The following is an 18518-nucleotide window of genomic DNA, read 5'->3' on the forward strand; positions in this document are numbered from 1 at the left end:
ACCTCTCTGTCATCCTTTTCTTATCCAGAAAATAGTGAAAAAAAACTGTGTCTTGCTCCTGAAGATGTTCTGCAGGATTCACTGTGCTAATTTGTTGAGGTAGATGAATTATTCACAATCTTGTCAAGAAATGTCAGGGCCATTGTCTGTCCCTCTCAGTCCATGTGGCTACATCTTGATTTGTAGTTCTAATCCTCTCAAGTTTGCATTAATGTTGTTTCTTCTTTTAGGCTCCTCTTCTTCTTCTAGTTGGGCTAACTTATTATTTCCAGACTGATGTGGCAGTTCTTTTATAATGAGTCATATCTCCCCAGACCCCAAGCCTCACTGCAAGCTCCCTCTGGCACCATCTGTGACATGTCTGTCAACAAACTCACATCTTCTCCCTGGTTCAGTTCCCTCAGATACACACAGTACTCTTCACTCCAGACCCCATGTCTCCCTCCACCTTGAGAGACACGCCTGTCAACACCAACCAACTCCTCCCACCAGTCAGGCTTTACTTTTTCCCTCACTGCTAACCCTTCTTGAATTCTACTTCCACAGCACATGTGTACTAGTGAAATGAAGAGAACAAAGATTCTGGTTCAGGCCCCTTTTATAAAAATCATGCTTCAGGCCCAAAACAAATTATCAGAGTGAAAATGGCTAGGCAAAATTTATTACAAAGGCTGATTAGCAATGACTGATGAAAACTGTGTTTGCCAGATTGACATATGCTACCTGTATATGTTGTTTGAATATCTGCCTTTGTAACTAAGCAACATTCATGAATGTTTGTAGACTATCTAGCTTTCTGTTCCTTTCATTATTGAATAGTAATAATAGCTATTATTAGCCTTATACTCAAGAGTTCTACTTCTTAGTAATTAAAAGTAGAAGACCCTCAACCTCAGGCACAGTCACTTTTCAACTCTATTTTAACAAAACATTGCCATTTCCCTATAAGAGGTAATACAGCACAGTGGCTAAGTGTGCAGACCCATCAGATTGTCTGATTTCAAATCCCAATTCTGTTCACTAGTTGGCAAATCACCTAACTTCTCTGTATCACACTTTTCTTAACCATAAAATGGTGACATAACCACATCTACCTCCTGAAGATGGCTTTGCAGAATTCATTGTGCTAATATCTGTAATGTCTTTAAAGCAGCACTTGGCAAATGGCACCTTGCAAAAATCTGTCATTATTAGCAGGCATGAGTCTTTTAATTTTATCCTTCCTGGAGGGCAGGTGGACACAGCTCCATTTTTTGCATATTAGAATTAAGGTTGCAGCCGCATGGAGAGGGTGCTAAGCTCTGATTTGATTTCTGGCTGGGTACACATGCTGCCACTGTGTGCACTAGAGCTGTGACAATGAAGCCACTTCTTCCTCTGGGCTCCAGATGCATAATGGAAACCCTCATTCAAAGACCCTACACTGCAAAGTATTGTTAAGATAAGAATCTTTCTATTCAAAGCAGGCTTTCAGAAGAGAAGAACAGACCTTCAATTTAATTTCAGGCCAGTTGAATAACAGAGGGTTTTTCTCTTTCACCCTGGCAGAAAATATGTTGTGCTTACTCTTCATTCACAATCCTTGGGCAAGAAAAACATCAAGGTACAAAGAAAGTTTTCTTCCCTCTGTCACATTCTGTTAATATGGACACAGCCAGAGAATTCTTTGAACACTATGAATTTATGCAGCACACCTTCCTGCAATGGAATCTGTCATTTCTCAGATTATTACTGAATTTAGACACACAGAGTTTTCATCAAGAAGGGTAAAAGACAGCAAGATACAGAAAGGCCAAGGGCTGTTTCAAGGTCATGGACAGCAAGACAATGGTGAAACACAGAAGCAGAGAACCACCTCTTGGGGCCAGACACTGTCCTCCAAGTCACCAACTGCATTTTTGATTACCTGCACAGGTAAGAATGATCTAGATATTTGTAAGGGCAGGTCAAAGACGAAACAGGTTTGCATTAAATACTTAATTGCTACAAAGTACGCAGGCCTTGGCATTGCTCAGTCAGTACCAAGTTGAGTTGTGTTTTCATTCCCTGTGGGGGGTGGGGGAAGTACCCAGTGACATGATCTACGGCCATAGCAACTACCTGCAGCGCTGTTCTCCCTCTCAAAGGAGTCTACTCCCAGGGGGCAGAATGCACCTTCTCACAGTGAGGACCAGCCACCAGGGAAGAGCTGAAACTCACAAGATAAAGCTGTGGAGTATTTTAAAACTATATTTTTCCCATTACTGGAGGAAGGGAGTAATATGAAATTACACTTGTATTAAATCAAAACCAAGTTGAAACCATATTAAACTCGTTAAAGTTTCCAAAAATCACTTACCAATGTAAATGTGATAGGCTCTAGAATAGAATGCCCACCCCACCTGTACTTATCACTGCTATTTTCTTCACCTTTTAGTCTCATTGAGAACAGCCACATGTGGCAAATAGTCACAAATATCTGAGTTAATTCCCACTCCACTCCTTTAGTACAGTGGGGCCTTTGGCAGGTCTTTAAATCTCTCTGAAGCTGTTTCCTCTTCTTGGAAAGGAACAGGTTATCATTTATCCTTTCTATTAAAAATTGCCAAGGAAATAAATCAGGGAAGAGATGAAATGTTAGTAAGCTCAAAATAGAAGCAGGTACTTAACATCTGGGGAAACAGCAGTGGTGCTGGGCTTATAAAAACAAAGGTAGGGCCCTCCCTGGAAGCACAGCGGGTTAAAGCACAGCACTAAGAAGCTAAAGCCACTTCTGCATGAGTTCGATCCCCGCCCCAGAGTTGACCCACATGGTGCGGCAGACCTCTCCTGACCCTCCCGCTGCTCCCCTCAGCAGTGCATTTCACCAGTCAGTCTGTTCTGCTCCCCACTCTGTCTCTGGTGAATCCTCTCACCGCTCCTGCACCTCTGGCCTGTACCCCAGATCTGTATACATAAATAAATCTTTAAAATAACAAAAAACAAAACAAAGGTGGTCTGACCTCATATATTAGCTGAGCCTTCCGTGACACTGTTTCCCTACACAACCACACACAGCACGGTGTGCAAGGTGTGCAGAGTTCCAAAGGGCTGTTTTCACACAATGGTAGGTGAATGCTAAACTACTGGATATAAATATGCACTGTGTGTGCACACATCCATATGCATTTGTGGGTGTTGGGGGGAGAGCTGTGTATATAGGTACAGTACACATGGGTAGGGCATAAGTATGAGGATGTGTACATGCATGCATTCACCTGATGGAATTAGACAGAAACTTGAATAATGTCTGCAAACTCTGATCCCAAATATCTGAGTCTGATAAAAAGCAACAAAAAAGAAAAGAACAGAAAGTCAAAGAACACTAACTTTCTTTCAAGTCTACTATTCAGCCTCCCGTACTTAGCAAATCAGCTGCATAAATGTGACACTGCTTGAAACATCTGGATGACCTTTTTACCTTTTTCTGTTGAAAACATCCTTGATTTTTCATTATTTTTATTTCCTGGGCTCTTAAATCTAGCTAGGGATCCTTCTCCTTCCATTTGCCCCTGAGACACCACACCAGAAGTTTTTATGTCTTGCAAATTCATTGCATCTCTGTGAACACTTGTGGATAAGCTAAGCGCTGGTTCTGTCTATGTCAGCAGAATCAGAGACACCTTTTATTAAAAACTCTTTACTAGAATTGGTTCAGTGTGGCATGTTACCGGCTGGTGATTCAGCATGTCCCCGAGGCTTACAAAGCTCTGCACCGACAGCCTCAATTTGTGTGTTTGTTTAGGTTCATTTAGTCTTTAACTGTGAGGGGCTACTTAGAGTTAAACAATTCTAGGCTGGGGATGACCATGTCCCCCGGCAGTGGAACAATCTCTTTTGTATTTGCTGCCAATTTGAGTCAAATCTGCACTGACTGTATTATCAGAGGGTTTCTAGCCAATTTTGTTATTGGGTAATGAAGGTCACCTACCAGTGCAATGTTGCAAGAGCAACAACAGACTGGGAATATGTGGGTTTCTGCCTGCATAACATCAGTCACTTCTCCCTCCCCTAGCATCTCTGTGTAGGTGACCTCAAATGACTTTCACCTCCACTGGTGGACACCTCCTTCCTGAGGCACTGCCTACCGGAGGCATCACTAGTCTTTGATAAGTGAACACAGACCCAGTCGGGGTTGGAGTCACCCTTCTGATGAGCCCAGTGCCTCAGGGTGGAGGTGTCTTCCAGTAGAGGCAGGAGGCCCCTCGAATGTCATGGTTTTGCGGTAGAGGCAGGAAAGTTGTATCAGAGCAGAGAAGGAGAAGTAGCAAACTAAACCTGGGACGGGGTCCAGATGGGGACTGTTATTCCCAAGGATGAAGGTCCTTCATGTATACAAAACTATAATGTCTGGGGAACAAGGGTACACTTCAACATTTTTTGGGGATTGACTGTAAAAGGCACTTATGCTTCTTGAATTTCTACCTGATGGCAACATCCCCTTCACGCTACACCAAATCACCTACCGTGTTTGTGAATGAATGCGAGTCCTTGCAATATCTGGTACATGATATTCCTTATAGCAGACTCAGGAAACAACTTATTTCTGCATGAGACAGAGGGGAAAATGTTATACATCTATGTTTACATATTAAAACAAATCTGCAGTTCTCATGTGCTTTTGTTGAAATAACAAGAATCTTAAAAAACATTCCCCACATGCTAATTTGACTAGACCCACTGGTGATAAAGACCACGTAAACCAACACTTCTGTATCTAAGAGAGCTACCTCATGACACCAAATACCTTTAATTATGTCACAAAGGAGAAAAGAGTCAACATTTTAGAGTAAATTCCCTCTATAGAGCATATAAATATCCCCTCTCCATGTAAATTTAAACTTCAAAAAGTTTAATGGGGAAAATGTGAGGCCTTCCCAATAAAGACCTCATGAAATGCAGTACAGGGTACTGTTTTTACCCTGGTTGAGCAAACCACCTCATGAAATGCAGTACAGGATACTATTTTTTACCCTGGTCGAGCAAACCACCTAAGGTCCCTGCAGTTCTTGACAATGAAGATGATATCTGTTCACTAAAATCACTCACAGGGATTCTGGGAATGGTTTTCATCTGTCACCAAGAGCTGAGGGGGTGTGATGCTACGCCTCTTAATGAAGCACAATATAACCAATGTTACTTCAATTAATAAAAGAAAATGTGCCCAAGAGGCCCTACATGATTCACTTTTAAGGTTCAAAGTTACAGTAGCAGGCAAGTTTTAAGACATCTCTTCCAAGCATGTAAGCCTCAGGCACTATAGTAAGATGAACTAAATTAAAGTTGCCAAGTGTCTGTTATGTTGCTAAGCTTCTTTGGGTGAGCTGCCCATGAAACATGAAGATGGCTGTATTAAAGCAGCTTCCATGAGGCTATCCCAAGGTCTCTGAAGGGGAAATGAGGGTTGTGGGTTTCCTCTCTCTGCAAGTATAAACAGTGAAGCGTAAGCAGCATGACTATGATAAGCAAAGGCAAAGAGAAAACTCATCTATTTTGCAATATTTATTTCTAAGAGCATAATGGCCAAACTGTACCTTTCTTTAATGAGCTGGTAAAGATTTTCCTTCATATACTCAAAGATAAAATAAAGATGATCATTTTCCCTGATAACTTCTTTTAATTTGATTATGTTGGCATGGTTGAGCTTCTTTAAAGACTGCAAAGGGAGAAAAACACACGCAAACAGTTGGAGAAAAGTCACTGATGAAAAAGAAGTTATCTTATAGAAGGCAGCTGCCTTGGGCTGAGATCACCAGCCAACATTTGTCAACACTTTGAAAGGAAGTTGTTCAAAATAAGGAAAATTGATAGTCTGATTCATTGTATCCCCACAAACATAGTGCTCCTTATCCTCTGCATTTTAGAGAAGAGGGGAAACATTAATTGGAAAGACCCTGAAGTAAAATAGAAGAAATTCCTCAGCTTTTGAGAACAAGAAAAAAAATGTCAAAAAAAAAAAAAAAAGAAAAGTCAGATGGGGCAAGGAATAAGAGAGCAGAAGATGGTAAACTACCTACTGATTATTCCTTCTGGTGTATGTACAGCTCTGTCAATGGTGAGCAAACATACTTTTGTGTTACCGGGCAGCAATCTAGTTCACGTATGACAGCCAGAGACATCAGCTGCTGATCTGCTTACCACACAATCAGAATTTGATAGAGTATCTCTTTCAAGGAAGCCTCAAAGGGTCACTCTGGCCAACAGAATGAGCCCTTTAATTAAAAAATCCTTTTCCTCACAAAACTGAGTCTGATAAAAGTAAACTGTAAAGCCCTCTTCTCTTTGAATTTCTTTAAATAAAAAAACAACAAAACAGGCCATTTAAAAAGCAAATAGTAGGTCTAAAGATGAAAATGTTGAAATGAATTTCCAAATCTGGAAGGATATTTAGTAATAAGACACCCGAGGGGGTCAGAATTAAGCAGTGTGTAATATGATCAAGTTGCTTTGAGCAGCTGGGAAAAGTGAAGAAATAAGATTCAGTGAGTGAGAATAAGATAAATCATCTGAAGGTCTTCCCTCAAGGGCACGCTCCTGCCAAGAAGCCCCTCAGGCAGAAGTCCTCAGCTGTTTTGGTCAACTTGGCTAGATCCTGCTAGAATGACCCAACCAGACTCATGACTTCTTCTAGTTGGACTGGGTTCCTGATTCTCCAGAGTAACAAACACAAACATTGCTTAACTTGTAAGTATTCACCAGACTCATATGGACTGAAACATCCTTCTTACTTGTTTGCTTAAAGTGCACCGCAAGCAATGTCCAGTGAATGAGCAACAGAATGAATGGGTAAAATTCATTCAGAGGAAAATGAGCTGGGTTTTTGAAGCTTTTCAGGAAGAGAATTATAGGCAAGGAGTAGGGTGGGTACCTTTGCATGAATTCATTACCCCTGAATTACTGGCCCAAGAGTGACTCACAGTGTTATTTCAAAGAAAGCCTTATGGACAAGTTAAAGTCCATCGTAGTTTAATATTTAAAAGAATTGTTTTTGTATAGAGGATTTCATGTGATTCATATTACAGAGGTCAGTGTCCAGAGATAAGGCATCTTACATTAACTTATGAAAGGTTTCCTAAAGAAAGAAGAGGCAGGACAACTGTATCAAAGCAGAGCAGCAGAAGCAGCAAACTAAACACAGGATAAGGGTCCAGATGGGGACTGTATCTCCAGGGGTGAAGGTTCTTAATTATTAACAAAACCATAAAATCTGGGGTGCAAGGATATTCTGGGATTAAGTATCTTAAAGAGGCAGACAATCTAATTGGAAAGTGAGGATGTGAACAGATCTTGGATAGGAAGATAGTATTAAGTGCCAAAGGAATGATGGAGCCAAGGAACATGAGAGATGTTTTTGTTTTTTTTTTTAAAGATTTATTTATTTATGCATACAAGAACTGGGTGTAGGCTAGACATATTGGGGGGTGAGAGGATTTATCAGAGACAGAGTAGGGAGCAGAACAGGCAGATCTACTGAAATACACTGCTGAGGGGAGCAGCGGGTGAGATTGAGGTGGTCTGCTGCACCATGTGGGTCACCTCTCTGGCTGGAGATAGAACTCATGTTGCTGTGGCTGCTGAAAGCCTGATAGAGGTCTTTGATCCCTGTGCCACCAGGGAGGCCCCCATGAGAGATGTTTTGAAAGGGGGTAATGGGCAAAGCCTGAGTGATTGGTGAGAGTATCATCTGAAATGTGACTTGAAGAGAGAATAACACCTGCATGCTGAGCGGGAGGAAGTATGTCAGGAAGGAAGTCCTTTCCCCCTTCAGTGGGAGGGGCATGGGAATGCAGTGGGAACTCTGTGTCTGAGGAATAAAAATCACCCCGGATTGGTTCTGAAGGAAAAATATCTGGAAGCCTTTAACTGGAGAAGTGGGCAGGGAGGACACTGAGGGATGCCATGATAATACCCACTGAAGAGTTCTGACAAACCCGAGTGTGAAATCAAGTTTTGCTGCTTAGAGTTGTGTTTGCCTCAAGCAAGGTGCTAGTCTCTGAGCTTCAACTGTACTTATAATAAGCTCCTGATACTAATACTTTCTTGTTGCCTGGTCTGTAATAGGTCTCCACAAATGGTGGTTAGTGTGTGAACAGCTGTGGAGTGCTGTGGAGCTCTTTCTACCAGCAGTGCACACGAGAATATGTGAGAATATATGAGAAGTGGGGTCAGAATGCAGGAAGCTGTAATTTCTGGATGAATGGGTAAATAATAATATCTAGAGAGGATTGAAAATATGAGCACTGGGAAAGGCAGACATAAAATGCAAGCACCCATGGCCACTAAGTTAGCTATGTCAGCCTGGACCAGCAGTCAGCAAACTTTTCTATAAAGGGGCAGAGAATAAGTATTTTAGGCTTTGTAGGTTATAGGTCTTATTGCACTTACTCAACTTTGCCATTGTAGTATGAAATCAGTGACAGGCAATATGTAAGCAAGTTGATGACTGATCCAAAAATATTTTCTTTCTAAAAACAGAAAATGTGGGCTCTCCCTGGTGGCGTAATGGATTAAAGCACCACATTATGAAGCTCTCTGAAGCCACTGTAGCATGAGTTCGATCCTCGGCCAGGGAGCTGACCCACATGGCATGGCAGACCTCTCCTTACCTGACGGCTGCTCCCTTCAGCAGTGTACTTTGTCAATCTGCCTGTTTTGCTCCCCTCTCTGTCTCTGGTGAATCCTCTCACCCACCACCCCTCTGGCCTGTATCCCAGTTCTGTAAGCATAAATAAATAAATCTTTAAAAAAAAAATAGAAAATGCACTGTGTTCCTAATCCAGAGTAGAAAAAAGAGACTTGATGAGACTATTTAAGCGTGGGAAATGAATAAAATCAGTCAGGGAAAAAAGTCAGGGCAAAGGAAAAAAACTGTTAAAAATAGTATGTGAGAAATGATCAATATTTCCGGTAGAACATAGAACAACGGTGAAAAACAAGGAAGAAGTAGGGCAGGCAATAGCATAAGCCTTGGGAGAGGAGCAGAAGAAGTGATCAACAGCACCCAACACTGCAGGCAAGAAAATGCTGAGAAAATAACCCTGGACGTGGCCACTGGTGATTTTGAGGACAGCTTGGCTTCGTTGCTGAGGGAGCTGCCTAACTCAGTTAGATGGAAAGTCAATGGTAGGTGGGGTACAAGGGTGAAGGGAGATGTTTGGAAGTTAAATGGTGGACGTTCAAGGAGAGAGAGAGGTGAGATTTTCTGGGAGTTGAGAGATTGGTGGGCACTTCTATATGCCGAAAGGAACCAGTGGAAAGGAAGAGTTTAAAGACCCATGGATGAATAGAAATGTGTTCTCCACCTACAATGGAGCATGATTCAGTCTTAAGAGAAAGGACATTCTACAGGCACTACAGTATGGGTGAATCTGAAGGACATTATGCCAAGTGAAATACAAGACAAAAAGACAAACTGAGCATGATTCCACTTATATGAAGTCCTTGGAGTGGTCAAACTCATAGACACACAATGAATGATGCATGTCAGGGGCTGTGGGAAGAGGTTAGTGCTTAGTGGGAACAGAGTTTCAGTTTTGCAAGATGAAAAGTCCTGGAAGTGGATGGTGATGATGGATGTACAAGGATATAAGGGTACTTAATACCGATTTGAAAGAAAAAGGATATTAGTTGGAAACTAGTGAGTTGCAAATGAACCTGTAGTTAATAGTACTATATCAATGTTTATAAAGCAAAGTATATTCACTGATATATTAACACAGCAATCTCATTTCAGCTATCAAGTACATAATATCATCATTTGCCCCGGTTTTTGGGCATTAGTGAAACATTTCAAATAGCGTGACTACATCAACTCTAAATCAAAGCATGTACAAAACTATCTTAATAACCATACATAAGTTATTCCCCAGTGTATTAATAAATACCTTCACCTCCCGAAGGTTCATGCATTCCTCCCAGGAATAAAACTTTCTTTTCATTCTAAAAGAGAAGAAACAAATACCATCCTTATTCCCAGGAACAGAACAAACTTGATTTTTGGTGTGTTTTCCTTCTGGACTAATGACTAGTGATTAAAGTTGGTTTTTATTTCTGCTAGTATTATACTAATCAAAACAACATTAATTTTAAATTCTGGCAGTACAATCAGTGGCATATTAGAAAATTTCCCTGCAGGGAAATTTCAGTGTAAATGGGCCTGAACTACTCTTTTTCTCCAGCACAAAGTTGCTCCTTGCTCTGGAGGGAAATTTCTCAGCCTTGTTTTTCTAGACCAGAGCTGCCCAGTAGAACTCTCTGTAGGTGGGAGGGCTGTGCTCCCCCATATGGTAACCACTAAACACATGTTCCTACTGAGCACCTGGAATATAGCTAATGCAACCGAGAAACAGACTTTTTATAAATCTAAATGCTACATATGGCTACTTGTTACCCTGCTGGATAGCAGAGCTGCAGACTCTGCAGTCACTGAGGTTGGAAAACTGTGGCCAGGGGCCAACTCTATGGCACCACCTGTTTTTGTACAACTCAGAATAGTGTCTACATATTAAATGGTTGGAGAAAACAATTCAAAAGAATAGTAGTTTGTGGTATGTGGAAATTCAAGTGTGTGTTCACAGACTTATTGGCACACTGCCACACTCATTTATTCATAGGCAGCTGATGGCTTCTTTCCATTTTACAACAGCAGAGCTGAGTTGTAGCCAGCATTCTGTACCCCCAAAGTCTAAACTATTCTCTGGTCCTTAGCTGAAAGGGTTTGGCAACCCCTGGCCTGGAGTCTAAGGGAGAGAAAGGGCAGCCTTTTAGCTAAGGAGAAATCCCAGTTTCACAGTTAAATTTTTCATCACAGTTCAGCAGCAGCATCTTATATGAATCTTATAGCAGCTTTGTGAAAGGGGCAGGTAAGGAAATGAAGACATACAAGTTACAGGATTTACCAACATTTCACTGCTGGCTCATAACAGACCAACTTTCACTTCACCTTGCTCTCAATTCTCTCTCCCATGTCACATTATCTTCTGGTTGAGTGACTAATCCCTTTATTTATACCCCAAATATTACTCAGCACCTCCTATAGGCAGGGACTTTGTCAGCACCGGTGACACAATGCTGAAGAGGTGTCCCGCAGGCAATCAATTATTTTCTGTGTTAAGTACTTGACAGAAAGGTAACTGGAATTATGAGATTGGACCTCAAAGTGATCGCATCTAGTCTGAGGTATCAAAGAACACTCCTGTAAGGAAATGGTATTTCTACAAAGTGCTGAAGGGTAAGTAGAATTTAGCCCCATGCAAAATGTAAATAGGAAATAGCATGTGAAGCCTTGGGGCAAAAAGGTATTTTGTGAGTTCAAGAAGTTAAAAGACCAGATGGCATTGAGAGAGTAGCAAGAAGAGATACTGTTCTGGCAAAAGAGAGGGACCAAATGATACACCAAGTAGGATCACCTTAAAGACTGGGGGTGGGGGAGTTGACCCTAACACTGGTAGGGAGACTTTGAAAACTTAGGGTTTTTCTAAGAGCAGAGCCTGAAGCAAAATTTGAATGCAGGCAATTTATTTGGGAAGTGATTCTAAAAGGTCAGCAGAAGGAGCAGGGAAACTGGGAACAGAGGTAGAAACCCACTAAACCCAGCCTTATCCAGGTGGGCAAGTGGGGTTCCTCATGATGGGATGTTTTATGAACCTGTGTTAAAGTATTGGTTGAAAGTAGTTTGTGTGGACCTGAGGTGGAATGCTGGTGCCAGGTACAGATCTGTAGCCACAGCACAGCACACTAAGATCAGGAAAACAGGGCCTAATGGGCAGCAGGGCACAATGTTTGTCATAAATAGCTTTAGACAGATAGATTTGCTTATCTAAAGAAATCCCTTTGGGATGGATGGATAGGGGAAATAACCAAAGCTAGGAGCACTTTAAAGGAAACTCTTCTCATGGTAGAGATGTTAAAATGGATTAAATGGAGAGCTAGTGCAAGAAGAATGAGTGAGAATATAAACAAGTAGGTGGATTGGACAGACATTCAATAGTTAGCATCTGCAGGACTATGTGTTAATAGTTGGGCATACAGAGGACAAGTAGATATAGAGATGTGGCAGACAGAATGTAAAATGGCCCCTAAAGCACTCCACCTCTTGGTATTCACAGCCTAGGATAACCCTCTCTTCTCCAATTTTTTGTGTCTACCAAGCAAATATAACAATTTGAGGGACTATCACATCTATGTCAAGTTCACCAGAGCACCAGGGAGGCCCTAAAATAATGTTTCTTCACTTGTTCATTGTACCTCACACTATGAGAACATATTTTGAAAAAGTACTAAATCTTAAAGTATTAAAGTGAGAGTGTGTTTAAGACCCTAAATGAAGTATTCCAGAGTCAACAATTACACCACCCATATAAACCAATGTCTAAGATTCTTCTCCATGCCTCAATCTACCCTCTCTTAGATATTTTTTTGAAGATGAGGAATGGTGAAGGTAAAATAAAAACTACATTGACAGTATGCGGTAGAGGGTGAATTCATGAGTGTGAAGGATAAAACTTACTTTTTAATGGCAATCAGTTCCCCAGACTCAATGCTTCTTCCCAGCAGGACGGAACCATAGGTTCCATCCCCAAGTTGCTTGATCGTTGTGTATCTATTCATGGTGTGCCTGCTCAGGCCGGACACTCATCTCAGGGCTGAGGGGGTTCAGTCCTGCAGCGGCAGCAGGCTTCCCCGGAGTGTAACCAGATTTTTCGATGGCAGCACCAGCACAAAGTATTGAGTAGAACGTTATTATCTCCCAAATACATATTTTCAAAGATCAGTCTTCTGCCTACAAAGAAAAAGGAGGAAAAGGATAAATACTAATTACATTTTGTGTTGATGTGTTTTCACAGCCTCACTTAGGGGTCAGCAGACTGTAACTCCCAGCCCAGTTGCAAACATCGAAACACAGGCACGCCCGCTTATCTACATGTCATCATCCTTGGTTGCTGTCCACGACAACAGCCGAGTCCAGAGTGGGAGTGTGTATGCTCTGAGGCCTAGAGTATTTCTTATTTGACCTGGAGAAATTTATTAACCTCTGGTCTAAATGTTCTTTTCCAGTTTTTGCTAAAGCTAGAGGTGATATTCTTAAAAGGAAAATTTCCAGACATTTGCTCAGAATGAATTAGCCACAATGCAATGCTTTTCTGTTGAGTAATCACTGTAGGTAAACCCTGCATAACTGTGGCTCATGAGGTATAAGAATCCACACTAAATAGGACTTTTTTGTGTAACAATGTCAATATACAAAGGCCCAGGCATACTGAAATTAAAGTTTGGAGGGAATTTACATATATCCCGTGAACTATTTGTGGCTAGGCATCAATAGTATTATTTTCATTCCTAGATATATGGAAGCTAAGCAAAAATTTAATGATTTCTTAAGGCCTGCATATTGAGTATACTCTCTGTCAGCTGTGTTTTTTGGATAATGTCACTGATTTTTTTTTTAATTTATAAAATTGAGCCTTTTGGTCTGTCTATAATAAATAAAAAGTGGTAATAACTTAAGTGATTGCAATTCCTTTATGCAAGTAGTAATAAAGCATAAATGTGTAAATAAGAACAATAAAGGCACTTATTTATATGGATATAACTGTCAAATGATCTGGAGAATCAAAAGATCCAGAAATGATTAAAAGTTCTGTCATTCTAAATCCAGTATAAGCAGCTTTTCTTTTCAGAAGAATTTCAGTCAGTAAGTGTAGAAGGAAGGAGGGAAATAAATTCACTATTAGGTAAATCTTGTCTTGTGATAGACAAGATTCATTGATGGATGCAAATATAAGTGGATGAAAAGGTAAGGAGAAAACAGAAATTCTAAGATTCATAAGACATGATTCCTATGTCAAAGTCCTCCACTTTATGATCATGACATTGTGAACTGTTTTGGAATCAAGTTCTATCTCAGTATAACAGAAAGTGCAACTGGCCAACACCATAAGCAATCTTTGGCTCCATGTTTGTTTTCCCCTCTGTTTCTACTTTTTCATATTTTATCTCTATTTTTTTATATGACATATATGATTTCTATATCATTCATAATTTCATTATCCAACAAATTAAAAACAAGGAGGCTTTGACAGAGATGATTTAACTCAACTAAGGTTTTGGACATAGGTGAACAACATGACCAGATTTGTATTTTGCAATTGAGTTCATCAGAAAATTTTTCTTAATGAACAACTAAAACTAACTGATTGTAATTTAAGCTTAATTCATACTTTGTTTCTTTGAAGCTATAAAGAAACTGTCTCACAAAAAACATGCAGTTATCATGAAGTTAGTAATCAAATGCATGTCTCTCAGCTCTCTTCTGCTTTAATTACACAATCTTTCCTCATAGGACCTATTTTCCATCCCTTTAATTATCTTTGGCATTCATCTCTGGAGCACCACACATTTCTCTTATCACTTTGATAAACTGTGGTGACCAAAACTTAATAATGACCTACATTCTAACAGTAAGTTCTCCCCCACTTTTTTGGGACTACCAATTCACATCTATTAATTATTAATCAAAGTCTTTCTTTGATAGTTAATGTTCTATTATCTCTTTATCCACTCATGTTGCATAATTGGAACAATGCTTTCCTACATCTTTGAGAACATATTTCTGAAAGAATTAAGAATTTTACCAAAATCAAGATTGAGTGGGTCATTCAACACATAATCACCATAATAATTTCTCCTTGTTACAGTTTGTCATGTTCTCATGGAACAAAATTCAGTTATTCTGGCAAGATTTAATTCTCACCATGCCATGGTAGTTACTTCATTTTCTTTTAAGATTTATTTATTTATGCATACAGAACTGGGGTACAGGCCAGAGGTGCAGAGGCAGTAAGAGGATTCTCCAGAGATAGTAGAGTGGACAGCAGAACAGGCAGATCGCTGAAGTATACTGCTGAGGGGATTAGTGAGGGAGACAGGAGAGGTCTGCTGTGCCATGTGGGTCACCTTTGGGGTGAACCTGCACTTGAGCAGCTGTGGCTTGCTTGCAGGACTGTGCTTTAACCACTGCACCACCAGGAAGGGCCTGCCATAGTAGTTACTTTTTAATCATTTGTTATCTCAGGTATAGAATGATTGTACACACCCATTTCTCATCAGGCATCAATGCTTGGAAGATGTATATAATTTTATTCAACTTTACTGGAATGCTTAGTACTATGTAAGGCTTTGGGGGCACATATGAATAAGATAAGAGTCCTACCTTTAACTAACTCACAATTGACCGCACATGAAAATTGTAGAAAGTACTATGACAGCAACCAACTCTTAGCAGAAGGAAGAGGCCTGATGACTCTTTAGAAAGAGGAAGTATTAAGGTATTGAAGAATGAGCAAGGTTTTACTATGCAATGAAGAGAGAGAAAGGAGCTATAGGGAAAGGGAAGTATATGCAAAAGGTTGATGGATGTAAGAGCTTGGTATGTTCACAAGAGAGCAAAAACCTAGAAATTTGTACTCTGACTGAACATTAGAATCACCAAAGAGACTTTCATCAACAACTGGTGCTCAGACCCCAATGCTTAAGTCAGAGGTGGAGACTGAGTGTTGGTATATTTGAAAACTCTCCCAGAGATAATCCTAATGGACAGGGCTAGGGTATGCAACCTAAGGTACACAGTAAGAAAATGTTGGGAAATGGCCAGAAATCTAAGGTGGAATCTAAAAGAGAAAGGGTATATTTGCCATGTAGGAGTCAGGTTTTTACCTTGCCGAGGGGTGTTCTCAAGAGGTTAAAGCAGGGAAATGACATAAGGAAGAATCCCCAAGAGACCAAATAGGTGAGTAAGACCAGAAGATACTACAGTATTCTGAGTTGAAATATATCTAAGGCCTGGACCAAGTGTATCTTTACTGTAGGAGGAGACAGTTTTCCAATAGGGAGTCAGTGTGTATGTGTTATTAGGCCTTGTGCAGAGGTACTGGGTTCTATTTTCTATGCTGCTGAATTTGAGATGTGTACAGACCTCTCATTGGAGATGCTCACTATGCAGCTATAAGTAGTTCTGAGGTCCTACTTTTGTACTCCAAAAGACAGTGGAGTTCTTATTAGTGCGCAGTATTCCAATGAGGCTAACACACAGCACAACTCTGGGTATTCCATACGCATAGAACATTGTGTGATGGTGCCCACTGGATTTTGCAATATGGCACCTGTGGGTGCAGAACAAAGGGCATGGCAGTCTCAACATACCCTTGAATTACTATTTAGCTTTGAATGACAGACATCAAGAAAGATTAAAGAACATAATGAGACACCTAAATACAAGCACTGGCATAATTGAAGAAAAACAGAACAAATGATGTGAAAGAGACTTAGGAAGTCATGGTAATTATTTCAATTATACAAAGGGGAAAAGAGAGAAAGATTAGTAACATATATAATTACCCTATGTAGAGAACCAGAGAAAAGAAGCATAATTTCTACCTGAGTTTTCTATTCGCTGTGCCAGTGAATTATTTTCTATACTAAAAATAATGAAGTGGCTTTATTCAACTTAGCCTTAGGTAAGAAGTGTCATTCAACCAATAGCCAGTTCTGCACATAACAGCAGGAAATGGTTAAATATCTTTGACATTAATATTGCTAGTTGATCATCACATTTGTGGGCATAAATATGACTCATATCTTAATCTGAAACTAAATAACAAAAACTGTTTTCTGCTGAGGGCAAAAACAGGGTGATATACTAGGCACCACATAAAAGAAAGTATAGATAGCAGATGTACCCAACAGCAATGCTGCCCTTATTACTTAACTTGCAGAACACTGATTTTATTTAGAATTCAACATAACCAGGGAAGACATCTACCTACTATCGCTCCAGGGCATGAACACTGGTCAGTCTGAGCCAAGGCAAACAATTCCACTTTTCACTAGAGATTACTTAGGAATTTGACTTATTGAGCTTTGACTAATGAGATGGAAAGTGAGTTGGTGAGGGAATAAAAGGATTCTGAAAGGAATTTACTCCATGTAAAGATAGTTAACAAAAGATGAGTTTCCCTGCCTTTCTGCCTTGAACATGGCTGCGTCACGTTGTGCTATCAGCTAAGACAGTCTCTGCTGGCTATTGGAAGTCTACTTTAAAGGCAAGAGTCCCATCTGCTGAGAATCCCGTCTGCAGAGGGAGAAAATGAGTGAAGAAGGGAAAAGGGGGAGGACGAAACTAAGTCTTACACCAGTGGATACTGCATGATCCCTCATAATATCTGGCTTAGATTTCCTTTTACACGACCAAATTAAATGTCTTTGTTGCTGAAGCCATTGTTAAATATTCTATAGGGCACAAATGAAAGATTTCCTGATACACTGGATTAAGGTTATATAGACTGATGAGACAAAATACAAAATATTATACAGTTGGTGCTAGATCAATTAACCTAATGATCAACAGATTGATCTTTTACAGTTAGCATGGCTTTGAAGACTGAGAAGGTATATAGTTGGATACAAATGAGAAGAAGCATTCTCTATTAGCCTAAGGCTCATTTTCTCTCCACCATCATCTGCTTCTATTTGGGAAGAATATACTGTGGTACAAAGAAGGAGTATCCCAAGTGGCCCTAGGTATCCCTCAGAGTTGACTGGACAGATGGACTGGGATTTCCTTCTCCCTAGGGTTTATTGAGCCCATTCTTTCTTAGACCCCAAAAGTCCCACAAGGCTAGGCATATGATTTTCGCAGCAAAACAACCACTAGCAACAGCTGGTAGGTAACTAAACCCACAGTCTGAAAGTTGTCTGAGTAGACCCTGTAGACTGTTCTGACACTCACACTGATGTTCTGCACCAATGCCTGCACCTCTCCCTGAGAATGAGAAATGAGGATAGTCATACCTTCTTGTCCTCTTGATATGGAAGTTTCCCTAACAGTGCATATCTCTTAACTCATGCCAAGTAAGTACAATTTTGCCCTAGCCCTGTAACATGGCAGGGGGCAATCATGAAGAAACCCTACCTTGTACAATAAATGAAGCCATGCATAGAAATCACTCTATTTGTCACCAATAGTGAAATTTACCACATATAGCAAAAGAATTTAAGACTACCAAGGAAATCAAGAGAATTCTCAATCTGATTTTGTATCAGGAAAAAAATTTCAGTACACAAAGGACTATTATTATTGTACTTTAGTCTTTGATAACTAAGTAAGAGATATCACATCTATAAAGTCAGTTCTTCAAAGAAAGAAACAAATTAGCAAAGGTGTAAAATCTATACACGAAACAGCAGTTTTGTGTTTTTTTTTTAATTTGAGTCCTACAATGTATTTTTTTTGACTTTGAGTTTTCAAATGCTCACTTAGAACAATAGCTGCTAAACTAATCTGTACGTTGAGCTGTAGTTAACTCAAGCCTCAGGTCAGCATGAAAATTAATACATCTGTCTGGTTCTTCCTCCTTTTTAAAAAAAAAAACAAGATTTATTTATTTATGCACAAAAGAACTGGGGTACAGAGGTGCAGGAAGTGAGAGGACGTACAAGAGACA

General features: G+C 40.1%; 1 protein-coding gene across 1 annotated transcript in view; it reads right to left on the bottom strand.

The window, feature by feature from the left end:
- ICK (intestinal cell (MAK-like) kinase) overlaps positions 1-12650 on the bottom strand; it is a 33170-nt gene extending 20520 nt beyond the window's left edge. The window contains exons 1-4 of the mRNA XM_012720505.1: positions 12527-12650; positions 9903-9957; positions 5553-5674; positions 4485-4564 (exon numbers count right to left, since the gene is read on the bottom strand). Coding sequence (XP_012575959.1) covers positions 4485-4564; positions 5553-5674; positions 9903-9957; positions 12527-12627 — 358 coding nt within the window. The 5' untranslated portion in view covers positions 12628-12650. The remainder of the gene's footprint in view (positions 1-4484; positions 4565-5552; positions 5675-9902; positions 9958-12526) is intronic.
- Between the last annotated feature and the right edge of the window lie 5868 nt (positions 12651-18518).

Source organism: Condylura cristata, unplaced genomic scaffold (genome assembly GCF_000260355.1).
Source record: "Condylura cristata isolate star-nosed mole 26May11 unplaced genomic scaffold, ConCri1.0 scaffold00001, whole genome shotgun sequence".
NCBI classification, from domain to species: domain Eukaryota; kingdom Metazoa; phylum Chordata; class Mammalia; order Eulipotyphla; family Talpidae; genus Condylura; species Condylura cristata.